At 42.4% G+C, this 26,933-nt stretch overlaps 1 protein-coding gene across 1 annotated transcript; it reads right to left on the bottom strand.

The window, feature by feature from the left end:
* Positions 1–1,323: 1,323 nt before the first annotated feature.
* laynb (layilin b) lies at positions 1,324–26,627 on the bottom strand. Its single transcript, XM_080732372.1, has 8 exons — positions 26,415–26,627; positions 25,055–25,152; positions 23,983–24,197; positions 19,726–19,883; positions 10,754–10,798; positions 8,509–8,586; positions 7,204–7,318; positions 1,324–3,967 (listed from the first exon to the last, which is right to left on the bottom strand). The coding sequence occupies exons 1-8, from the start codon at positions 26,491–26,493 to the stop codon at positions 3,538–3,540; spliced, it is 1,218 nt and encodes a 405-aa protein (XP_080588498.1). The 5' UTR covers positions 26,494–26,627; the 3' UTR covers positions 1,324–3,537.
* Between the last annotated feature and the right edge of the window lie 306 nt (positions 26,628–26,933).

Raw genomic sequence — 26,933 nt, 5'->3', positions numbered from 1 at the left:
TTGGAGTAGCTAGCAGTCCCCGGTCAAACTCCATTAAATCAGGGGTCTTCAACAGGAGGTCCGGGACCCCAAGGGGGTCCTCCAAATCTTTGTGTGATAGCTTTTCTATATTAACCACTTGAACCCTGGCGTCCATATACGGAGATCTTTAGCCAAAAATAGCAGATCTACAAGCTCACAACGCCTCGCAGATCGGCTATTTTTGACAAAGAGGTTTGGTGTAGAGGGGAAAAGAGCAGACTAAGTACAGAGTGAATGGTCAAGTTTATTAAGGATTATCGGTTCAAGTTGTTAAATACGGTATCTAAAAACACAAATTGACATGAATCCAAAATACACAGATGATTGTGCTGTCAAACAATGAAACAGGCTGTGGGTCCCTGCTTCATCTCTGTCTCAACTAAGTGGTCCCTGGCCTGAAAAAGTTGAAGACCCCTGCATTAAATGCTTAATTCAACCATGCCAACAACGCCACTGTTTGCGTTCACAAACTCAATTAGCCTATTTGTGCGTATAGAACAAAAATCACACCCGTGTGAAGTGGAGCTGTGTGTGTGTGTGTGTGTGTGTGTGTGTGTGTGTGTGTGTGTGTGTGTGTGTGTGTGTGTGTGGATCATGTGTACCGATTTTTGTGACATTTGAAGAAAATATGTAGGAAAAGGAGCAAAAAGTGTGTTTTGGAGAAAATTCAAGATGGCGGAAAATCTATCATGGCGCAAATGGGCGTGGCCTATATGGGGAGATGCGTCATGGCCCAAGGAATCCAGGGAAAAAATATTTTTAATTTTCCGACCTACGGTTCAAGAGTTACAGGCCAAAACGTAAAGTGGGGTGTTATGGCGCCACCATGCGGCCAAATGACACAATTATTTTTTATTTAATCCTTGAAATCATTATGAACCTCCTCTCCAAGTCTTGAAACTCTAGCCCCTATGGTTTGCGAGAGACAAATAATTGAATGTGAGTTTTTGCGATTCCCATTATAAGTCAATGGGGAAAATTAATTCACTAATAAATTAATATCAATTAAACTATAGAACCTTTCTCTTAGAAAAGTAATAGCCCACGATTCCCGAGTAAGCCGGTCGATTTGACATATGGCGCGAGTGTGTGGTGGCAAAACTGTGGGACTAGTGGCGTGCCGAAGTTTAGGAAGTTCAGGCTACATACAGACAGACACACACACACACACACACACAGACACACAGACCCACACAGCCACGTATAGGGAGCCTGTGCTTCACACAGCTCCAAAAATGTGTTGCTGTCCGTTGCGAGCTTGGTTGTGTCAGGCAGCAAAACTTGAACCCCGGCTACAGTGGATTAATAAAGAAATACTTTATTGCTATATACGTAAAGCATTAGTCAGACTGAATGTATGCACACTCCATTTAGCTTGGAATTAGCTGTACAGGACTAGTTTTATTTTAGCAGGCGCCAGAGCCAGGACAATGACAAACACAATGACACACGCCGCTTTTACAGCATTCAACATGCCGACAAAATGATGTGTGGAGTCACTTCGTCTCTATTTGCTATGACTATGCACTGACTGCTATTGCATGTATATATATATTTGTATAATACAGGTTTGCTTTTCTTTTTCTATCAATACTGCTGTTTATCAATGTTATTACTATGCTGCTGCATGTCCAAAGAGACAAACAAAAGTATTTTAGTCTTTTGCACCTGTACACAAGACCGAACAATAAAGACATTGGAACATTGGATCCACAGGGTAGAAGATTTACACAGCCAGCATCCAAATATTCCAGGGTGGAATGTACTGGATACAAGTATGGAATTCCTGCACTATACAACCAACCAGCAGGGTATAGAAGAGGAAATTATTGGAAAACACAGAACTATTGTGTCCTGGTAATCAGGGGATATCTTAAAAAGTCCTGGAATAAATTCCTTACCAAAAAAATTTCTTCACCAATGTGTTTGTAAAGGTGTCTAGTAACACATCTCGCAAAGACTGAAATTCAGTTTCCCTAGGAAAATCTTTGACAGGTAGGGTAATTCTGGGTCTCATTCACTCACTATACTATAGGGGGAAAAATCACTCCCAAAAAATATGCTTTAAGTGGGATGTGAGGGGTCTAACTAGGTGTTTTTAATTATTTTGAATCCATTGCAAGCATTTTTTTTTTGCACAAAAAAAACATTCATTGGGCTAAAAACAGCCCATAAAATGATGGTTTAGTGATGAGTCATCACGTTTCACAGTGGTATAGGGGTCCATTTCTAGCCCAAGGAATGTTTTTGGTGCAAAACAAATGCTTGCAATGGATTCAGAATAATTAAAAACACCTAGTTAGACCCCTCACATCCCACTTAAAGCATATTTTTTGGGAGTGATTTTTTCCCCTATAGTATAGTGTATAGTGAGTGAATGAGACCCAGAATTACCCTAGCTGTCAAAGATTTTCCTAGGGAAACTGAATTTCAGTCTTTGTGAGATGTGTTACTAGACACCTTTACAAACACATTGGTGAAGATTTTTTTTGGTAAGGAATTTATTCCAGGATTTGACACTATTTCTAAAGATATCCCCTGACTATGGGTCGCATTAGTTGGCTGGTAAAGTGGGATGGGAAGGGAGTGGGGGCAGGGTTGGGTCTGACCATAGGGTCTGACTGAGACTCACAGAAGAACTATCTAGGGATCGACAAAATAAATCAAATGTCATTTTTACCAAATACATCAGTATCAATATTGTGACGATAATATCGTATCGTGAACATAATAATCTCATAAGTAGCGTGGCCATAGCAGAATGATTAGAGAGTCCCGCCTGGGGAAACTAATCTAAAAACGTCGAAGGTATCTCATATCAAGATATTGATGCAACTCTGTCGAGTGGAAATGTCCGAAACTTTTCAGGATTCAAATTAAAAAATTGCAGATCTACAAGCCGTTTCGAGCTTGTAGATCAGCTGTCTTTGCTACTTTCGTGTGATGCCGTAGTAGGATCAGACCACCTAGATACAAACCCCAAAATCAATCCTCCAGTTCTAGGCAACACAGAAGGGGCGGGGGGACTTTTTTTTAACTCCTCTAAGGTATATTAAAGGAGTAGTTCACCCCCAAAATGACTTTTTTTCTATTGATCATGGAGACTTTGAGTTCAATAATATTTGTAGTTTTTTGTCGCATTACTAAGACAAAAAATTTATTATAGTAACTTTACCCCCATTGATTCCGGATGGGGACCCAAACCGATTCGGGTCACCATTCGGAATCAATGGGGGTAAATCTACTACTGTATAATCAAATTTTTGTCTTAGGAATGCGACAAATACAAAAAATATCATTGAACTCAAGTCTCCATAGTGTGAGTAATCAATAGAAAAAAAGTTATTTTTTTTACTCCTTTAATGACATAGTTCAATATTGAAAATGGGTGGTTTTCCCCTTTAAGAAGAAACACAAATAGTTAAAACATGGGAGATAGGATCGCTTTCTGCCCAGAGAAGTGACAACAACATACTGTATTGCCCAACAACCCTAAAACAAACAGCCGTTATCATCCTATCCGTAGATCTCGTTCTCCACCCAGCCGGCATGCAGGCTGCGGTCTTGTTGTTGTTGTTGTTGTTGCCGTCGACTCTGCTGCTGCCTGCAGGTCTCGTAGATGTCGTTGGTCACGAAGCCGCTCTCACTCTCCTCCGGGCAGGACACGTTCTCATAGTCTCCGCCGCTGCACTGGGCGGTGGTGGTGGTGCTGGCAGAGGTGTCAGTCGAGGAGGAAACACAGAAGGTCATCCTCTTGAAGTCTGCCGCCGTCGTGACGCTGGCCAGAGGAGCGCCAGGGTTGTGCTGCCGGAGCTTGGCGATGTCACTGAAAGCATAAGGTCCTTGTACTGCCGCGGCAGGGCCAGGTGTTGGCCCGCTTCTTGTTGTTGACATCCAGGGTTCTGTTGTCGCTGCGCCGGGATAGCCGTCCGCCTCTGCCTTCCTCCTGTAATGAATAATAACTTTAATATTTAGGGCCTAGAATTGTCGAATGCTTTAACCGGTGAAAAATAGCAGATATACAAGCTCGCAGCGCGGCACCGAGTGCCGCGCTGCGAGCTTGTAGATCTGCTATTTTTGGAAAAAGTCGTGAAAATCTCGTGTGCAAATCTTTGAATATATGTATTTTCAAAGCGAACGTTTTGTAACTCAAATTTTGCTTCTGGAGGGGGTCCCTGGAACTAAATATTTTGAGATGCGGGTCCGTGGCCAAATACATATCCTTTTGGGGGTCCTTCAAATGAAAAGGTTTGAGAACCACTCACATAGTAGTCTCTCAAGAACAGACTAGCTGAGCTCCAGACAGTTAAGTGAAAAGGACCTTTTCTTTGACGATTGCTGGCCAGATTGCTGACATAGAAACATAGGTTAAAAAAAAAAAGAAAAAAAAAAGAAATCTAATTTTCACGATTTTTCAAAAATAGCAGATCTACAAGCTCGCAGCGCGGGCTGCGCGGCACTCGGTGCCACGCTGTGAGCTTGTATATCTGCTAGTTTTCAATAGTTAAAGCATAAAATAATGGTACACAATATATTGTACCCGTTCTGAATGGGATAAATAATAACTTTATTTATATAGCGCCTTTCTAGACAAAGTCACAAAGTGCTGCACATCAAATCTACACACAAACAAAAATACTTAATGGACGCAACATGCAAAAGCAACAATTAAATAAGTCTACGGTAAAATGACCACGATTAAAGGATGCGACATAAAAACAACAACAAATCTATCAACAAAATGTATACAAAGTTCAACAGACAAAATGTACAAATGTAATGGGGCAGGAGGGGGGAGGCTTTTCTGAACAGATGTGTTTTTAAGTTAGATTTGAAGGATGCAATAGTATCCGCTTGTCGGATGCTCTTGGGAAGGGCGTTCCACATTTTTGGGGCACAAACAGAGAAGGCTCGTTCTCCCTTGTTTACAAGGTGGAATTTCAGGTCTGCCACTAATGCCCCACAACATCTGTTTGCGTGCACGTCCCCAGTTTGTTTCCAAGAACAAAATGCATATATTAGCATATATTATCAAGAACATTGTGGGTGCCTGGAGCTACGTTTATGGGTCGTGGTTACAGAATAGCACACAGACATTCACATGATGTTCTAAGACTGTTTGATGTGTGGGATTAGTAACTTGAGGCTAACTGCACGTGCCCCCAACTTCACTGGTGCATGAATATGTGCATACAGGTACAGTATGCACAGTAGTTGTTCTATGTTTGCATATTACTAGCAATGAGGGGATCTCTAGTCAGGTTATTATGGTCATTTAGCTTCAAGAAATCAAATTGCAAGATCATCCTCATATTGTTTCTTATTACCTCTTTTAGCATGCAAGGAGATTAAGTATCTGGGTCATTATATTTCTGATGATCTCTCTGATGACAAAGACATTCATAGACAACGTTGTAAACTGTATGCCCAGGCAAACATGTTAATGCGAAAATTTCACAAGTGCTCTTCAGATGTCAAGGTATCACTTTTTAAAGCATTCTGTACACCATTGTATACTGCTCACTTGTGGAGTAATCACAGGGCTAATAGTATGCAAAAACTTAAGGTGGCATGATACAATGATGCATTAAGGTTACTGGTGAGGGTACCGAGATGGCACAGTGTCAGCCAGCTGTTTATTAACTTGGGGGTGCCTACCTGTCAAGCCCTGTAAGAAATGTAATGTATACATTTATGTGTCAATTAGAAGAGTCTGACAACTGTATCATAGTGATTTTAATCAACCCTGTAAAGAGCTCTAATTGGTTCTCGTCCATGATCTGGAGACATTGGCACAACAGCCTCTACAGACTGTGACCATATATATATCCTCTTTTATCTGTCTCTTTTGCTATCTTTCCTTTGCTTTTATTTTTTTTATTTTATACTGTATGTATTTATTGTGTTTTGTCATTTGTATGTGATATGGACCTGAGTCTGAAATAAAGATTGATTACCTTTCTGACACAAACACATTCATCATATCATCAAAACCCATTTTAAACCACCACCAACGACCACCAGGCACACATCAAATATGATCTATTAAATCAAAAGGGAGTCTATTTTGCTTCTGGAATTGGTACCTTAAATATTGCCAAAAGTATCTTCTTTTGTAACCCCAAAAAACTGGTAGGCAAGCATGCATGCCATTTCACAGAACACTAGGATAAGATGGGGTAGGATAGACCATTATCATCCATTATCATCACAGCAGCATTATAGCCTATCACTACAGTCAGTCATAATCAATCACTTCTCTCCTGGAGGCAATGTTGTTGACGTGACAATGACATCGTTTGACAGCTGGAGTGATTTATCTGTAGTTTGCTTCAACAAACCCTGTTGCCACTGTTCTTCAGAAACCCCAATGTAAATATTGTTGCTGCCAGGAGCCTATCTCCTGTTTCCTAGAGCGTGAGGTGGTTTTGATGATGTACAAGTAAACTCCTTGGACATGACCCAGTCCTAGCATGTCGCAGATAGGGACTTCCCCCCAATCCAACCCTTGATGTCGAGTGCCAAGCCGGGATGCATTGGGCACCATTTTTTATAGTTTTTGGTATGACTTGGCCAAGCATTGAACCCATGAGGCTATGACTGTTCCTCCCAATCTCAGGGCGGACAGTGGACACTAACCACGAGGCGACTAGGCTGGCCTACATACAGTACATACTAGGGCATTCACGAATAGTGATTTTTAGTATTCGAATTATTCGACCTCAAAGTATTCGAATAGTCGAATATTCGACAGGACTGGCCAAACATTAAGTAAGCAAGAGGCAAACATTGTGAAAATAGCAGATCTACATGCTCACTGCAATTTTCACAATATTTATCTGCGGAACTGAGTCACATTAAGTGCTTGTCAGGGTGGGGGTCCCCAGTTCAAATATGTTTATTTTGGGGGTCACAGCCTAAAAGAACCCCTGGTATAGAGCATTAACAAATTCATCCACCAGGGGCATTGACAACTCATTCTTATGATATCCTATCTAGCCAAGCTTTATAAACAATATATTTTTAAAGAGAAAACAATAAAAATAAGTGAATATTCGACTTTGGTGAACAACATCGAATAGTGACTTTGATATTCGAATATTCTAATATTTGGTGAATGCCCTAGTACATACTGATTCAAAACAGCATCAAGTTATTTCTTGGGGTGGGGATTTCTCTTACCTCTTAGCCACCCGTTTGTAGCAGAAGAAGGCAGTGACCAGCACCAACAGCAGCAGAACAGGGATGGTGCCGTAGAGGACGTAGGACAGACGGAGACTGTTGTCTGACAGGGACACTGCGGAGTGACAACACATTGCTGGCTATTACTTCACTTAACCACTTGAACCCTAGAGCAGGGGTTCCCAAACCTTTTTGTCTCAGGGCACCCCATAAATATTTTTTTAATCCGAGGCACCCCTACATTATAATTTTCACTCCTAGCACCTCATATTTATAGCATATCGTCGTTGTCGGGTGGAAACCTTGTATGTCCAAAACCGTTTGTTTTGTATTTATCATCTATAAAATGTACTAAACTAGTGAAAACAGCAGATCTACAAGCACACAACGCGTCGCATCGCGAGGCGTTGTGTGCTTGTAGATCGGCTGTTTTCACTAGTTTTGTGCGACAGTCTTGTATGATGAAGCAGGGCTTTGCTTTACCAAAAGACGTACACATTTGAAACTTGGCGATGCGAGGTTTCTGACAGTGACGATATTTTAGTGATTATGTTGCGAGGAAAATGTTGAGATAATAGCCATTTTGGTTAGAACTGACTGAAAATAACTTTGTACTTCAAGTTTAAAATGATACTAAATATTTTTTCAAGTGTCCAAATAAATTCCAAATATTATCAAATGATCTCGCGGCACCCCAGGGTGCCCCGTCACCCACTTTGAAAACCCCTACCCTAGCGTATACCTATTTTTGGGCATGTCATAAATAGGTCATAATAACATTCAACAAAAAATAGGCAAACGTTCTGCAAAAATAGCTGATCTGCAAGCTCACACAACGTGTTGCGATGTGACCCGCCGTGAGCTTGTAGTCGTTATGCTATTTTTGGCGAAGAGATTTGGTGCAGAGGGGAAATTAGAAGCAGACCTATTACAGAACCCTGGGGGGTACCCCGGTCAACTAAGTATATATAGGGTTTTAAGTGGATAAGCCTCATTTATACTTAGTAATACAACTGCGTTGCTCACCGAAAAGAACTTACTTTAATCTACTTTTCAGTTGAGAAGTTCAAATGAAGTTCAGCTGAAGTTTTTCGGTTGAAAAGTTAGTTGCTTTCGTCAGTTTGGCAGCCCAACAAAGTATTTAAACTAGGCTACAGTCTTCTCTGGAGAAACTACACAGGGTTCACGATTCAGTCATTTTCTATCACTTTTGTTTTATTGGGGAAAGAAAGAGCGTTAATCCTAAATAAATAAATATCAAGCATCAAAAGGTGAGAGAAGATGAGAGGGTTTTCTTTCCTCTACCTGATGGCTCAAGCTGTCCTATTTTTATCCTCTCATCCCTGTCGGTGGTAGATGGTACGTGTGGCCTCAGTGAAGGAACTGGGTCAGGGAGACATGAGATGAGAACCATCAGAAACACTGTCATTTATACACAAATTAACCCATTTAGGCCTAGAATTATTGAATGCTTTAGCTATTGAAAAATAGCAGATATACAAGCTTGTAGATCTGCTATTTTTGAAAAAGTCGTGAAAATGTTTGCAAATCTTTGAGTATTTTTAAAGCGAATGTTTGTAACTTGCTTCTGGGTGGTCCCTGGCATTAAATATTTTGAGATGGGGGTCCGTAGCCAAATACATATCATTTTGGGGGTCCTTCACATGAACATTTTTGAGAACCACTGACATAGAAACATAGGTTTTTCAAAAAACCTTAGAAGGGTTCAAAAGACACTTATAGAATCGGGTCAAAATGGGGCCAAAATTCAAGTTTTGCGATTTTTCAAAAAATTGCAGATCTACAAGCTCGCAGCGCGGCACTCGGTGCCGCGCTGTGAGCTTGTAAATCTGCTGCTTTTCAATAGTTAAAGCATAAAGAAATTAAATGGCTTAACCTCGTTGAGAACCTGAGAAAGTGACAGAACAAACACCAGAATAAAGAATGCGTGGAGGATAAAAATAAACCCAATACACGATTGACTGTAATTGTTGGTATTTAGCACAGTACCCTCTGTGGACCGCACAAAATTGCATTTTGCGTGTTATGGTGACAATTAAAAACCTTCTGATCCTGATTCTAGAGTTAGCTGATTAACTAATGTCGGTAGAATACATAAATATAACTCTGTCGGGTTGAAAACTCATATTATGTCCAAAACCATTCAGGATTCGAATTCAAAAATAGCAAAATAGCAGATCTACAAGCTAGGAGCTTTCAGAACTACTGCCTTTGATGATTTTGTGTGACGCTGTGGTATGATCAAGTAGGGAATCAATTTATGAAAAAAGAAAAAAATACACAGGGTAGTGGTCCAGGCACCTAGCCTGGTAATCCAGCCCTCGCAGCGTCGCAGGTTCGAGTCCCGATCCTGACAACCTTTGCTGCGTGTCACCCCCCCCCCCCCCCCCATCTCTCTCCCCGTTTCCTGTCAGCAGTGTTGATTTCGTCGCCTAAAAATATGACTAAAAATGATTGTCAACTGTGATGACTAAAACTAAGACTAAATATATTGACAATTTCGTCAACAAAATAAAAACTAGACTAAAACGTTAGGGAGGGACTAGTGGAGAAGAGAGTCATTTTATGTTTGGTTGCTCTCAGGTTTTGCATGCTGAAAATAGCAGATCTACAAGCTTGTAGATCGGCTATTTTCAGCACGCAACCAAGTGTAAAATCAGCAATTACCATGTCATCAAGGCCTGCCAAAATACATTTCAGTTGACTAAATCAACTGTAGATTTAGTCGCCTAAAATCTTATGATATTTAGTCGACTAAAATTAGACTAAATCTAAAACTTTTCAGGAGACTAAATTATGACTAAAACTAAATGACATTTTATTCAAAAGACTATGACTAAAACTGTGCTGTCAAAAACAACACTGCCTGTCAGCCTACTGTACACCTATCAATAAAGGCAGAAAAAGTCCCAAAACATTTCCAAAAAAGAAAAAAACTACAAAAAGACAAAATATGGAGATAAGGGTTTCTGCATGCCCTGACACTAACACAATTGTGAATGATTAAAGTTGTGGAATTTACATATTCCTGATTCTGGTACAAACTGAAATATTGCTGCTGTCATCCATGTAGAAACCTTGTATGTCCAAAACCATCCCTTCATTTATTAGTACTTTTAAAACCTTTTGGAATGGTGAAAATAGCGGATCTACAAGCTTGCGATGATCTGCTATTTTCACTGCTCTTGTGTGGTGAGTGCCATTCATTTACGGGGGATAAAAATCGTATGGAGAATCGGAGATACGAGGTTTCTGCCAGACGGAGCAACCAACGATTATGCTAGAGGTTATGTAACAGAGGACCTCTGCCTGTTTTGACCACTAGAGGGCTTCCTTCAGATAGATCTAAGTGGACACAACAAAGAGACCTAAAGAAAAGCTGAGGATAGGAACAGTAATACTTCTGGCTTCTGACTGATCCTTCATGCTACCTATAGTCTATACTGTCTGTCTACTTTCTCAGGTATACAAGGCACAAATACATGAACATTCTGTGTGTGTTGGTTGGTTGTAATGTACAGGAGCCTACCTGGTTGTACCGTGTTCCACGCCACTGTAAATACTGGCAGTCTATCTGTAAAAAGGCAAAGATTGCAAGGATGTTAGTTATAGCCTCATTCAGTCAACTGGTCTTTCTTGACTCAGGCAGCAGACGGTAGAAGCAATCCGTTAGTTTTATATAAGTAAAAGTAGCAATAGAGCACAATGTAGAAAGTAAAAGTTCTGCATTACATTTTTTTATGTGTGGGTGAAATGCTACAAAAGTACCAGCGTCAAAATATACCTATAGGGGTCCTCGGAGTTACTACAGGGGGTCCTCCAAATCTTTGTGTGATAGAAGCTTTTTTTCTCCTTTTCTATATTAACCACTTGAACCCTAGTGTCCATATTCAGAGAACTTTAGCCAAAAATAGCAGATCTACAAGCTCACAACGCCTCGCGCTGCGAGGCGTTGAGAGCTTGTAGATCGGCTATTTTCGGCAAAGAGGTTTCGTGTAGAGGGGGAAAAGAGCAGACTAAGTACAGAGCGAAAGGTTACGTTTATTAAGTATTGACGGTTCAAGTGGTTAAATATCTGGAAACACACATTGACACGAATCCAAATGTTAAAGTACTAATTATGCAGAATGAGCCCATTGTGCACATTTTCAGGAATAAAACATGCGCCGCAGACCTTGTGACTGTACTATCACTGGACTCCAGCGCTCATTTAATTATTACGTAACGCTGGCATTTCCAGGAAGCGTTCCCTGCAGATCCAGAAGCTACGCATGTGTATCGCTGTCGGGAGTAATCATTGTGTCCACACAACAGTTCCTTTGTTATCAACATTTAATTTTTCAGTTTTTTATTCAGCATTCAGCAAGAGATATGAAGCAGAGATAGGTACAAATACATATGCTTATTTAGTGGCCAAGGCCACGAAGTGGCAATGCCTTGGCCACTCATTGTTATTGGACTTCATCACTATTATTATTACTAGAAGCTCGGCCGCCCTTCGGGCGGCCGAGCGTCTAGTCGGCGACCTGGCCAACTCGGGAACAATGTAAATAGGGAATGAATGCCCCGCCCTTTAATGCAAACCCCATTATACCTGTTGTCATAGGATCCGTTTTGACCATCTGTTTGCGTGTGTCCATTTATGCCCATATATGGAGAGATATGTCTGTTGTCATAGGATCCGTTTTGACCATCTGTTTGCGTGTGTCCATTTATGCCCATATATGGAGAGATATGTCTGTCTACGTCCATTTTCTGACATATATGGAGATCTCTGTAGGACCTGGTTTGACCATCTGTTTGCCTGTGCCCATTTATGCCCATATATGGAGTTTGCGACCTGGCCAACTCGGGAACGATGTAAATAGGGAATGAATGCCCCACCCTTTAATGCAAACCCCATTATATGGAGATCTATGTATCTGTCTGTGTCCCTTTTATGCCCATATACTCTATCTGTGTCCATATTTTATGCCCATATGCCCATATATGGAGATCTCTGTATCTGCCCATATGCCCATATATGGAGATCTCAGTCTGTGTCCCTTTTATGCCCATATATCTGCGTCCATTTTATGCCCATATGCCCATATATGGAGATCTCTGTATCTGCCCATATGCCCATTCTCTGTATCAGTCTGTGTCCCTTTTATGCCCATATACGGAGATATCTGTCATGGAGATCTCAGTCTGTGTCCCTTTTATGCCCATATATCTGTCTGTGTCCCTTTTATGCCCATATACGGAGATATATCTGTCTGTGTCCCTTTTATGCCCATATACGGAGATATCTGTCGGGTCGAGGCAAGGCCCCTGTATTGCCCATATATGGAGATCTCTGTATCTTCCCATATGCCCATATATGGAGATCTCAGTCTGTCGGGTCGAGGCTAGGCCCCTGTATCTGCCTGCAGTGATGTCACAATGACTCAGTGCTTGCGCCCGGCACTGCAGTGATGTCACAATGAGTCAGCGCTTGCGCCGATTTTGCGCCGATTTCCGCATAAGGAGATTCCGAACGTTTCGCGCCGGTTAGGGAAAACCGCGCGTCGGGTCGGGTCGAGGCCCGGCACTGCACTCCATGCCGCGGCGGGGAACGCGCGTGCCGAATCTGAAGCCGGTGGGACGAACGGTTCTCGAGATACGCGGATTACAAACACACACGCAGAGACTTCTCGCATTTATAGATAGATTATTCCGCCACTTTTTCTCTAGCGGCTAGACCGTGCAGTCGCTTTTTATGAAACTCGGCAGTATGGCAGAGGACTATGCCAAACGGCTAAAACGCGAAGCTCGCAACAATCGGCCAAAGGGTGGCGCTGTAGGAAGCCTTTGAAAAATGCCAACTTTGAACTGGTGTAGCTCATGCCCTGTTTCAGGTACAGCAATGAAACCTGTATACACTTATGCGTCTCCTCATGCCGAACAACTTTTACGCTCTGACTTTTGACCTCTGACCTTTACTTCTCCCACAATTTTGAATTATATGAAAAACAGTCAAAATCTATCTCCTCCTGGGATTTTCGCGTAACGTGCGCGAAACTTTTTTTTACATGAACTTTGGACCAATGCGGTCATCGCACAGCGGCCGGATTTCTTTTAAAGCGAAACATTATTTTTGTAATAATTCACTCAATGTTGCAGTTTTATGCAAATTATTCTTCTGCCTCTAAATCATACATGCAAAGTGACACGTTCATGGCATTTGGCAAATATGTCGAGGGTTAGTCCAAATATCACTGAAAGCAATCTTACTCCAATTGGCCAAAGGGGGGCGCTATACGAAGCGTTTGAAAACTCAAACTTTAAAGGGGCATAAGTCATGCCTCGTTTCGTTTGAAGACATGCAACTTGCTTACACGCGTGCCTTGACTCAAGCTGAAGACATCTGTGTCTTTGTTAAGTAAGCTCCGCCCTTAGATTTTCCGCCATTTGGAGCAGTTTGTAAAACACTTAAACCCGCTTTTATTCCGGAACTTTCGCGTCACGTGCACGGAACTTTTTTTACATGAACTTTGGACCAATATCTAAAGATCTGTCAGATCGGATTTTTTAAAAATGTAAACATGCTTTTTTAATAATTCAATGAATATTGCAAGTTTTATGCAAATTATTCTTCTGCCTCTAAAACATACATGCAAAGTAAAATTTTCATGATGAACTACTGTAGAGGGTTAGTCCAAATATCACTGAAACCAATCTTACCCCAATTGGCCAAAGGGGGGCGCTATATCATTTTGAAAGAAGGCGTCAAGTACATTACATGAAACTTTTTCTTTTTTCCTTTTCTTTTTTTTCAAAAATGACAGGTCCATTAAGTGTGACTGCCGTAGTGTAGTGGTCAGTGCCTGTGCCTGGTACACGGATGGTTGTCGGTTCAAACCCCACATCGGGTTGAGTTGATGTTAACATCCTGGATGCCCATGGCATGTGCATATGTCAAACTCTTTAATGTTGACACGTCTGATCTAACTCCAGATCACGTTCATGTTTAAAATGAGCCCCACAACTACTGTAGATTTACATGAAACTTTTTATTGAGCCCCACAACTACTGTAGATTTACATGAAACTTTTTCTTTTTTCTTTTCTTTTTTTAGAAAAATGACAGGTCCATTATGTGTGACTGCCGTAGTGTAGTGGTCAGTGCCTGTGCCTGGTACACGGATGGTTGTCTGTTCAAACCCCACATCGGGTTGAGTTGATGTTAACATCCTGGATGCCCATGGCATGTGCATATGTCAAACTCTTTAATGTTGACACGTCTCATCTAACTCCAGATCACGTTCATGTTTAAAATGAGCCCCACAACTACTGTAGATTTACATGAAACCTTTTCTTTTTTCTTTTCTTTTTTTAGAAAAATGGCAGGTCCATTATGTGTGACTGCCGTAGTGTAGTGGTCAGTGTAGTGGTCAGTGCCTGTGCCTGGTATACGGATGGTTGTCAGTTCAAACTCCACGTCGGGTTGAGTTGATGTTAACATCCTGGATGCCCATGGCATGTGCATATGTCAAACTCTTTAATGTTGACACGTCTGATCTAACTCCAGATCACGATCTAACTCCAGATCACGTTCATGTTTAAAATGAGCCCTTCTCTATCGTCCGTTTTTTTTCTGTTCTGAGTAAAAGAAAATATGATCACTCGAAAATGTCAGAAATACTCTGATTACATTTACTCAGATTGATTTCACCCCAAGCCTCCAAAATATAAAAAAGAAATCAATAAAATCAAGGCACTCATTCTACATAGACTTTCTTTTTTAAACAAACATGGTTAACAGATACTGTGGCTGCCTAGTGTAGTGGTCAGGGCATATGCCTTTCATGCAGAAGGTCGTTGGATCGAATCTCGCCTGGGGTTTATAAAAGCATAAAACCATGACATTTGGTAGGCTTTACAGTTTGGTTCCTTGAACAATGTCTGATATGGAGCCTTCCTAAAAATGTCCCCCAACCCCCCTTGATGCGTATTTGAATATCCGCCATTACTAAATAATGTATAATGCATCATAAATCCTGAAACAAGCATTATAATACAAACTGTCATGTCTACACCTATGTTGTGATTTCCAAGGATTGCAATGATATCATGTACCAGCTCAGTGGCCTAGTGGTTTGAGTGTCGGCCCTAAGACTGGGAGATCCGGGTTCAAACCTGGGTTGCGTCATACCAAAGATTCTAAAAAATGGGACCCAGTGCCTCCCTGCTTGAAACTCAGCATCAAGGGTTGGATTGGGAGTAACTCCCTGCGACATACTAGCAAAATGCTTCAAATCCCGCATGCAGCGTCCGATTGCTGTGAAAGGCCCAAGAACACGTGGCACCCTTTTCACTTTGGCCTATTATAGTAGGCCAAAAAAAAACCTACCTGACCTGCCGGAGTCCTGTTCGGAAGAACACTGCTTCTAGTTTTTCTTTGATATTCTTCTTTGCTTTCCCTTGATGCCTTTTTGCTTTCCTGCTTTTTATGCCTTGGACACTTTATCGCTGCTTGCAGCTATATTTTTCTATTTAAAATACATCAAGTGACGGATGAACATACAGACATAGGAATTTGGAAGTAGAGCAAAATAATAATAATGGTATTAATGATAACGAAAGAATTAAGGAACTTACATGTTACAAACAAAACAAATCCCTTTCCCACCCACTTGGAACCCTTAATTTTTCACCCGTTGGGATTATGTGTGTTGTTGTTTATTTGTTTATGTTTTTTGAGTAGTTAACTTTTTTGACTTAGAGAGAAGAAGAAAGAAAATAAAGAAGAGTAGAAGAGAAGAGAAGATACATTTAAGAATATACTAATGATAATGATAAATGATTTAGGAGAAAGGAGAGGGGGGATAGAAGAAAAGAAATAAGGAGATAGAGCTAAGAGGACAAGGAGTACGGAGGATGGGGTGTGCTATCAATGTGTTATCAACATTTAAAGAAGATTTTAAAGCTGCACTATGTAAAAAAATAAAAAATAAAAAATAAAATGTAATTTTGTCCAATCTGTATGGTAGAGTATGTTAATACAATATAACTTATACAATTGGGGTGGTTGTATTTTGTCTCCCTGCTCTTCTATTGAGACATTTAGACAGTAAGGGCGAGTGCCAAAGTCTGCTAGTACCTCGGACGGCCGCTAGTAAATTCAGACGGCCGGTGCTATATTCGGCCGGCTGGCCGGTACATTCGGCCCCAGTGTGCCATATGAGTGGCCCCTGGGCAGGGCCGAGCCAAGGTAGAGCGAACGGTGCGGTCGCTCAGGGCCCCGCCCCTGCAAGGGCCCCGCGCTAGGCTTGGTTAATTGATTTAGTTTTGTTTTCATATTAAATCTTCACACAAACACCGCAATCTGAAGGACGGAGACAGAGCCTGTCAACCGATTGGCTGTGATATCTCCCTGACAACCAGCAACAACCAGTGAAACGCTGACTGTCCCTTCGGGCTATGGGATTTAATGTATCTAGTCTTGAGACACGTACCGGGATCAACTCGATTCAGCGTTCCCTTCCCTTCCGTTACTTATGAGAGAGTTGAGAGAGAGAGAGAGAGAGAGAGAGAGAGAGAGAGAGAGCGAGCATCATATCTGCGTGAGGTAAGGCCAGGGTAATATTCTACAAAGTTATGAGGAATCCCCTCATCTGACTTATCTGACGATCTTGTCAGTGTCTGATTGATAGCCAGGGCCGGATTTATAATAGCTTGATGTGGGGGCACCAGGGGGGCACCAGAGGATCAACTGTAAACAAAAGATATTCAAATGAGCTAAGCTAAGTTAAGCTAACGTTGCTGTCTGTAACGACTGGATACACTTAAGGGTTTTGAAGAAACATTAGTGGTTAAATAACTGGTGCACTATTGTGTTGGAGTGCCTCCATGCAGCCCCAGAGTTAAGGTGCTATCTATCCCTGATTGATTGGTTGGTTGATTGATTGATTGAAGACTTGAGAGGTTTGCATAGGAAAAGGTTCACGACAGTACAGTTCACTGGTACAAGGTCAACTAAAAGGAGATCCGAGTAAGCTTTTCGGCTTATTTGCACAGGAAACCTTTATGTATCTCATATAACAACTGAGACCACGCTATTGATTCATTATGCTATAAGTGAGCGGTGGTGTGTGTGTGTGCGTGCGTGTGTGTGTGTGTGTGTGTGTGTGTGTGTGTGTGTGTGTGTGTGTGTGTGTGTGTGTGTGTCCTCATAATGACTTTATCCGTTGTGGACAATAAAAGCAGCAGAATAAACATGCTACTGTCTTACCGTTTTAGAGGTAGAGTAGCTGCATAATTCCATTGCATTTATAGATGCGCAGCGACTGAAAATCGTGTGCGCACACATATACGCAAACAATCACACCCGTGGCGCACAGGACTTCGCACAGGGCCCCGCATTTCTACGGAACTGCCCTGCCCCTGGGGGCCCCTGGGTGCCAAAGGCGCACCGTTGCTCGGATCTGCACCATAAACACTGATGAGGCCTGTGAGGTTGCCCCTGGTGTGAATATTGTCATGGTAGACCCCTGGACAGTGTTTGTGCCATATTTGGTGCAGATCCGAGCAACGGTGCGCCTTTGGCACCCAGGGCCCCCCAGGGGCCACTCATATGGCAAACTAATGTACCGGCCGGCCAGCCAGATGTACCGGCCGGCCGGCCAGCCAGATGTACCGGCCAGCTGGCCGGCCTAAAGACCTCCAAAAGACCTCCATACGACTTATGACCCCGAAAAGACATCCATATGACGTGAGAGTAGGACCTGACCCCGAAAAGACCTCCAAAAGACCTCCATATGACGTCAGAGTAGGACCCGACCCCGAAAAGACCTCCATACGACGTATGACCCCGAAAAGACCTCCAAAAGACCTCCATATGACGTCAGAGTAGGATCCGACCCCGAAAAGACCTCCGTGCGACGTACAACCCCGAAAAGACCTCCATATGACGTCAGAGTAGGACCCGACCCCGAAAAGACCTCCGCCGAATATACCGGCCGACTGAATTCACTAGCGGCCGACCGAATATACTGGCCGAAACTACCGTACTACCGGCCCGGCCGGACTTTGGCACTCGCCCTCTCTCCATTTAGATTGTGTCAAAGGTCATGTCTAACCTATATAACAGGGGTCTTCAACAGGGGGTCCAGGACCCCTAGGGGGTCCCCAGAGTTACTACAGGGGGTCCTCCACATCTTTGTGTGATAGAAACTTTTTTTCTCTCCTTTTTTATATTAACCACTTGAACCCTAGTGTCCATATTCTGAGAACTTTAGCCAAAAATAGTAAATCTGCAAACTCACTACGCCTCGCAGCACGAGGCCTTGTGAGCTTGTAGATCTGCTATTTTTGGCAAAGAGGTTTGGTGTAGAGGGGAAAAAGAGCAGACTGAGTACAGAGTGAAAGGTCAATTTTATTAAGTATTGACGGTTCAAGTGGTTAAATATCTGAAAACACAAATTGACATGAATCCAAAATACACTGATGATTGTGCTGTCAAACAATGAAACTATACGGAATCTCTGAAAGGTTGTGGGGGTCCCTGCTTAATTTCTCTCTCAACTAAGGTGTCATTGGCCTGAAAACGTTGAAGACCCCTGCTATAGACACCTACGATCTGACACAAATATTGACCTGATGGTCAAGATTAAATTTATCGCCTTAGCAAGCAGGCAGGCTCTATTAGCTCAATGGTAAAAATGTCAGCACTTGCGCAGGACAGCCTGGTTTAAATCCGGGAGGTAGAAGAAGAATGAGTGAAGCTTTAAAATAGTGGGGGGAAAAAAGCTGATCTACACGCTCACAACGCGCGGCATCGCACCGACAGGGTCCAAGGCACTAAATGTTTTTTTCAGAGGTGGGTCCCATGATGACACGAAACGTTTTTCAGATGTGGCAGCCCCTGCCGCGGCCGGATCAATTTGAGGCTCCTTGACAACAACTGACTTCATGGAATCAAACGGACCCCGCAACATGTCCATGTGGTTCCATTATGTACACCAGGGGTCTTCAACAGGGGGTCCAGGACCCCTAGGGGGTCCTCCAAATCTTTGTGTGATATCTTCTCCTTTTCTATATTAACCACTTGAACCCTAGTGTCCATATTCTGAGATCTTTAGCCGAAAATAGCAGATCTACAAGCTCACAACGCCTCGTGCTGCGAGGCATTGTGAGCTTGTAGATCGACTATTTTTGCCAAAGAGGTTATGCGTAGAGGGGAAAAAGAGCAGTATACTAAGTATAAAGTAATAGGTAAAGTTTATTAAGTATTGACGGTTCAAGTGGTTATCTGGAAACACGTGCACATTGACAGGAATCCAAAATACACTGATGATTGTGTTGTCAAACGATGAAACTATATGGTATCTATGGGTTGTGGGGGGGGGGGGGGGGGGGGGGTCCTTGCTTCATCTCTCTCTCTCGACTAAGGGGTCCTTGGCCTGAAAACGTTGAAGACCCCTAGATGTACACTCCTGGCGAGCCAGGAACAAGAGCAGCGAGTGGGACGGTCGCTCACCTTCAGGGTATTTGCACACATAGTTGTTCTTGGCGTTGCAGTTGTCGTCGTTCCAGTGGAACAGGAAGTGTCCTTCCTCGTCGGGCGGGGCAGAGGGCTGGTGGTACAGCACCGCACACATCTCTCTGCCGCACGACGGCTCGTCCCAGTGCCAGTTCCTGCAGGAAAGTGGATTGGAAATCGTTTGATGTTGTGCCCTCAGTGGGATCATTTACCCCATTTAGGCCTAAAATGAGTGGATGCTTTAACTATAAAAAAAATAGCAGATATACAAGCTCACAGCGCGGCACGTGAGCAATCTGCGAGCAATCTTTGAATATCTGTATTTTCAAAGCGAACGTTTGTAACTCAAATTTTGCTTCTGGGTGGTCCCTGGAACTAGATATTTTGAGATGGGGGTCCGTGGCCAAATAAATATCATTTTGGGGGTCCTTCACATGAAAAGGTTTGAGAACCACTGACATAGTAGTCTCTCAAGAACAGACTAACTGAGCTCCAGTTGAAGTGAAAAGGACCTTTTCTTTGACGATGGCTGGCCAGATTGCTGACATAGAAACATAGGTTTTTCCCAAAAACTTTAGAAGGATTCAAAAGACACTTATAGAATCGGGTCAAAATTCAAATTTTCAAGATTTTTCAAAAATAGCAGATCTACAAGCTCGCAGCGCGGCACTCGGTGCCGCGCTGTGAGCTTGTATACAGTATCTGCTATTTTTAAATAATTAAAGCATAAAATAATGAAACACAAAATGTGTACCCCTTCTAAATGGGTTAAGGTTCTTTCGTGGCGTTATGAAATCTGTCAGGTTCGCTAACCACATGACCCCTAGCGCAGTGCTTCTCAAACTTTTTGGTGTCAAGGACCTGGGTGAGTGGGAGCGTTTCGGGCAGTATAGTGTTGAGTCATCACTTTTCACAGTTTTGTGGGGGCCGTTTTTCGGAAAGGAATGTTTTTCGTGCAAAACAAATGCTTGCATTGGATTCAGAATCCTGAAAAAAGACTTAGTAGTTTGACCCTTCACATGCTACTTAACACATGGGCTGCTCAGGTTTATAACATTTCTAGCTGTTGCTGCTCGGAAGCTTCGTGCCTGTGCACGTGGGTGTCCACTGACGATTGAGGAAGATAATCCCTTTGTTTACAAACGCTCGCGAAACTAAAATCCAAACGGGAGCCGACCATCGCGTTATAGTGTCGCCGTGAAAACAATCAGATCTCTGCTTCCCTGGCGTTCTTTTCACCTCATTCAGAGATAAAGCCCTTTTTATGTTTCAGAGTAGAATGGAAAACAATGCAACCAGCTCGTGCCTTTTTTTTCTCTCTCCCTCTCTCTCTCTCTGCTACGGGGTGACGTATGGACTCGGGTCATTCAGAGGGCAGGCAGCTGCACGTACAGTTAACCCTTCGTTGACTCGTTCAGGGACGAGACAACTCCTTTTGGCAGGGTGACACCTAGTGGCCTTAACTCGTTACTGAATGAGTTTGGCTCCTTGGGTGTTAAAGAAGATTCTTTGTATTATTTTACTGTATAATAAAGTCAATGAGACCCCAACTTTGATTGGCAAAAAAAGACAAATCTGCGATGGCCCTATAGCCAAAAAATTTCCATTATGGCATGTTTTAACTGTGTGCCAAATGTCATGCTTTTATCGTAAAGTGCACGATTTTTGCCTGAAGCACTCCCACTACCCCAAATTGAAACTGTATGTATTTGGCCACCGACGCCCCATTTGAAAAGATTTGTGTTAAGAAAATTCAAAATTGGTCAAACTTCCCAAACATTTTCGATATTTTCCAAAATAGTCTATAGATGGATCTGCTATTTTTGAATATCCAATGTATAAATGCATAAAGTGGTTAAAATGATTGTGATGCTGTATCAACATCACTTTTACTAAAGTGGGGACCCGACTTTGAGAACCATTGCCCTAGCATGCTTATTCTGGAACGTTTGGTAAAGAATAGAGATCCATTAAGCTCAATGCGAGGTGTTGTGTGATTTTATTTTAGATTTGGAGGGAGAAATGGAGTGGACCAAGTACAGCATACATGGGCAACTGGCGGCCCGGGGGCCACATGCGGCCCCCACCTTCACTTAATGCGGCCCGCAGGTTAATACCAGAATACTGATATATTACTGGTTTCAGCTGTTAAAATTCCAAACGTGCAAACTTGACCAGCTTCAATTACTTCAGTCGACTGTATATTAGTATCTTCTTGATGACTAGTAGCCTACAACTAGTCTCTTTTTTATGTCCAATGCATTTGTGGTTGGTTAATTTTACAATAATGAAGAAATTGCACTCATAATTAATTATTCCACTCTGCAACACACTGACTGTACACGTCCCTTTGCTGTACTGCTGTATTAATAAATGGTGAGTTAAAAAAAGTGGGCTGTATGACATTTTCAGCATGTGCTCAATGTCTGTTTATTGTTTATTCAGATCCCCATTCGAAGCTACTCTTCCTGCAGAGTCCGAAACATAAAAACAAAAACGATATCCATCATAAAACATCATACATAAGTTAATCGTGATAGGTCTTACACTAACAAGCACAAAGCAGCATCACGAAATGCACCACCATTCGTCCCTCTACCCTTTCCCATCCACAACTCCCACAAAGTGTAAGTGGTAACATCCAATGTAATACCAATCACCTACTCTGTAGGAATATGTATCATGGCTAAAGGCCCATTCCCACTGGGCCAGATAACAGATAAAAAAAATCTCTTTCTCCAGATATTTTTCCATTCAAAGTGGATGGTAGATAGATAAAATAAATATCTGCCACAGATATTATCTTTTATCTGTGGCAGATATTTTTTTATCTGTATCTACCATCCACTTTGAATGGAAAAATATCTGGAGAAAGAGATTTTTTTTATCTGTTATCTGGCCCAGTGGGAATGGGCCTTTAGGCCTACATTTGTGTAGGCCTAAGCCTATACGTCTGTCCCTTCCACTTAAGATTATTAACAAACACAGCATGAACAGCGTGCACAACCAAGGTAAATAAAGAGGTAAAGACATCCACGCCCCTTTCGCTATCTCGCAATTCCAACCGTCAGATTCGTCGCACCATGGGTGCCAAACTGCAGCCGGAAGTTCGGTGGAAGACTGTGGAGCAGCCTCCCAGCAGCTCATGAAGTTCATGAACAAACACTATTTATGAAAAAGTGAGACCTTTATAACATACTCAGCTCAGGAAAATAAAAGAAGGCATCTCACACATTTTTTTTGTGCTGTGTGGATTTTCGATGTGCGCACTGTGTCATTTTATAGCAGTATCTAAAGAGCAAAAAGTATGTTTCTTAACGAGCCAAGTATCGCGAGACTATCCACCGTTTCCTGTCTGGGAACCAAATCTCGCGATACTTCGGAGACAGAAACGATTATTATTTACTGTTATTATTATTATTTCATTATCTACTGTGACGAAAAGCAAGTGATTGTAAAAATACCTTTGATATGTCTTCTTTTATATTCCTGAACAGATTATATGACAAAAGTCTCAGTAGTTCATAAATAGTTTTGGTTCCAGGTTTGTTCATGAGCTGATCGGCCCCCACCGTTGCGCTCAGGGTCGTTGGGAAAACCGCGGTCGCTTCACTGACATGTATTTTATCGCACTTCCGGCTGCAGGTTCGGGCACCCATGGTGAGCTTCATAGCCAGACATGGCACATGCCCGGTGGTCACGTGCTTCCATTCCTTCTAAAATAACTTCCTTGTGCACAACCAGGAACTGACTGGTGAAGTTAAAGTGAATGAAGAGTGTGAAGGATAATATTCATAAGGCCTTGTGTAGTAAGCTTCCTTTGTACCTATTCTCGCTTTTAGAACCAAGTTTTGAAGAGACAAGCATGCTCTAAGCTTTTCTTAAGGCTGTCCTTAAGCCACAGAGCAAGCTTGCCTTTTCAAAATCAATACAAAAAACAAATACAAACATGGCAAAAGTAAGCGAAAAGTGAGACTCTAACAGCCATTGAATTTCCCCCCGTTAAATGGACACTTTAACCGGTCATATTCAACACATTGCTGGTCAGGCCTGGAATCGATTGTTGTGAGCTTGTAGATCTGCTATTTCCACTATTTTTGACTCTTCTTTTTAAATATATGAACGTTTTTCAACATGGAAACGATTATGACGATTATGAAAAATAATCGCGATTATGTCAACTAATCACGATTAGACGATTATGTAATAATTGTGACAGCCCTAATTATAAACACCAGTGTAAAAACAACAAACCTGAACTTGGCCCTGCTCCCGTCCAGCCAGTAGTACTGCGACGGACAGGCGGGGGCGCTGGTGCTGCCAGACGTGCGGTGGCGCAGCGGGCTCCGCCGCAGGCCGATCCAGAAGTCGCCGTCGCCGGCCTGCAGCTGCTGGATGAACCTCTCGATCAGCCTCTGCTCGCTCTCCGTCTCGATGCTGAGCAGGTCCCCTCCGTCCAGCCGGCACGCCTGCCGGGAGGGATGGGACGATTCGAACATTTCACATCACCATTATTGTGACCAAAGAAATCTCGCGATTTATCCCATTTAGGCCTAGAATTATTGAATGCTTTAACCAGTGAAAAATAGCAGATATACAAGCTCACAGCGCGGCACCGAGTGCCGCGCTGGGAGCTTGTAGATCTGCTATTTTTGAAAAAAGTCGTGAAAATTTTTGCAAATCTTTGAAGTATGCATTTTCAAAGCGAACGTTTGTAACTTAAATTTTGCTTCTGGGTGATCCCTGGAACTAAATATTTTGAGATGGGGGTCTGTGGCCAAATACATATCATTTTGGGGGTCCTTCAAATGAAAAGGTTTGAGCACCACTGACATAGTAGTCTCTCAAGAACAGACTAACTGAGCTCCAGTTAAGTGAAAAGAACCTTTTCTTTGAAGATGTCTGGCCAGATTGCTGACATAGAAACATCGGTTTTTCAAAAAACCTTAGAAGGATTCAAAAGACACTCTTAGAATCGTGTCAAAATTCTAATTTTCACGATTTTTCTAAAATAGCAGATCTACACGCTCGCAGCGCGGCACTCGAAGAAAATAGCAGATCAACAAGCTCACAACGCGTCGCAACGCGACGCTTTGTGAGCTTGTAGATCGGCCATTTTTTGGCAAAGAGATTTGGTAGAGAGTGAAAAAAAGACTATCAAGTACGTATATTATAAGTACGTTTTACCAATAGAGGGTTTAAATGGTACCGGATATGCAGCTAATGCAAATTAAAGGTGGAATTATCCCAGTGCATGACGGAGGACGATTTCACGATAGATTAAATCTCCACCATACGATTATCGTGAGTGTTTTTTTATCCCCACCTGCCGGGCATCCTCGAAGGTCAGCCTCCGCCTGCTGTCCTGGATGTAGGACACCTTGTAGCACGGACGCTCCGTCCCTCTGCGACAGATCCTCTGGCCTGGCGTGGACGGATGGACGGACAGACGCAGTGGTGATTTTGACAGAAAAGTTTGATTTCGTTTTTTAGTCATAGTCTTTTGAATGAAATGTGAAATCTTAAAGGAGTAGTTCACCCCCAAAATGACTTTTTTTCTATTGATTAGTCACGCCATGGAGACTAGAGTTCAATAATATTTTTTGGTTTTTGTCACATTCCTAAGACAAAAATGTGATAACAATAAATGTACCCCCATTGATTCCGGATGGGGACCCGTTTCGAAACGGGTCACCATCCGGAATCAATGGGGGTAAATTTACTCAAATCAAATTTTTGTCTTAGGAATGTGACAAAAACCAGAAAATATTATTGAACTCTAGTCTCCATGGCGTGACTAATCAATAGAAAAAAAGTCATTTTGGGGGTGAACTACTCCTTTAATGACTGATTGATTCTACACTTAGGGTGCTTTGCGACGGGCAAAGAACCGGTTTGGGTTCTTTCTCTTGCATATGGGATGAACCAGAGGTGAGCTTTTCCACCGAGAAAACCGAGTTGGTTCTGAACCCTAAAAGTTGGTTCGGAACGGGAACCACAAAATCCTTGGTTCCTCTGGTTCAATCTGGTGGAAACGCAAGCCGGTTCGCGGCCGGTTCACAGGAAGAAAGTTGAACGGCACTGGTTCTTGAACCAAGGTTCTTTTGGTGGAAAAGGCACATGGCATCGTAAATAATGAAGCCATTAAATCACTTTATCTTGCTTCAGAAAACAAAACCTTTGACCAGATTATTTCCCCATCCCATATTCAATGTGAGATCATAATATATAGGCCAAGGCTATGATCATATAGTATAGGCTATGAAATTCTATTATTTTTTAGAAAGCAAATGTTCAAAAATCGAACTTGAAATTCAGCCGAGTTTGACGTTGACGTTTTCCACATCATGTGCTAGTTTTGTTTTGTGTGTTGGTCGTCTTAGAAAGGCCTACTAGCCTATATAGGCTATGGGGCTATATCAATATATTTCACGATATATTAATGTAAACAGGGCGCAAATTATCCCTAATAAGAAAACATAAACTTGTATAAGATTAGTTTTAGGCTACAACACAACTTTAGTGTGTGGAAAAAACGCCACAAAATCCCCATCTTTGAAAGTAGGCTAAAGTAACCTATATAAAAACATACTAAAACACGCTCATAGCAGCTATATTACTATATGTCCCACTTTCCGTTAGTTTTTCGGTTAGTTGCTCGATCCGCAGTCATAACAGGAGCTTACCATTGATTTTAGACGCGCTGCAGGATCCATGGTGGAAGAAGACGGCGATCACGGTGCCAAAGAGTTTCATCAGATCCATGTCTACATTGTTCACTCTTTGGTTGTGTTGGCGGCGGTCAATACACGTCCAGATAGGAACACATTATTTGGGTTTTAACTGGTGTTTTCCTCCAGGCATGGCAGGCTCTCTCTGTGGCAGTTAGTTTAGTTGTGGACTCCAGGCTCCAGGGAGCAGTCAGGAGCGGCTGTCCGTCCAATCACACGGCGAGGTGGGCTGGTTGAGGGTTGAGGTATGCATGCAGGCTGCTCGTCGCTGTCCGAATGAAACCTCCTATGTGCAAATAGCCTAATAATGTCCAAAAGCACTGGTGTGGGAGAAGTAGGGTAGGGTTAGGGTAGGCTACTCTCATTTTACTTTAGTAGTGGTGGTGGTGGGAAAAGTAGTCTACTCCTATGTTTTACTTGAGTAAAAGTATCAATAGGCCTAGGCCTACTGCAATGGAGAAATAATTAGGCCTA

The sequence above is a fragment of the Nannobrachium achirus genome, assembly GCF_963921795.1.
Source record: "Nannobrachium achirus genome assembly, chromosome: 8".
In the NCBI taxonomy this organism is placed as follows: domain Eukaryota; kingdom Metazoa; phylum Chordata; class Actinopteri; order Myctophiformes; family Myctophidae; genus Nannobrachium; species Nannobrachium achirus.
Note: the sequence above shows the minus strand (reverse complement) of the source record. Positions and strands in the feature narration are given on the sequence as shown.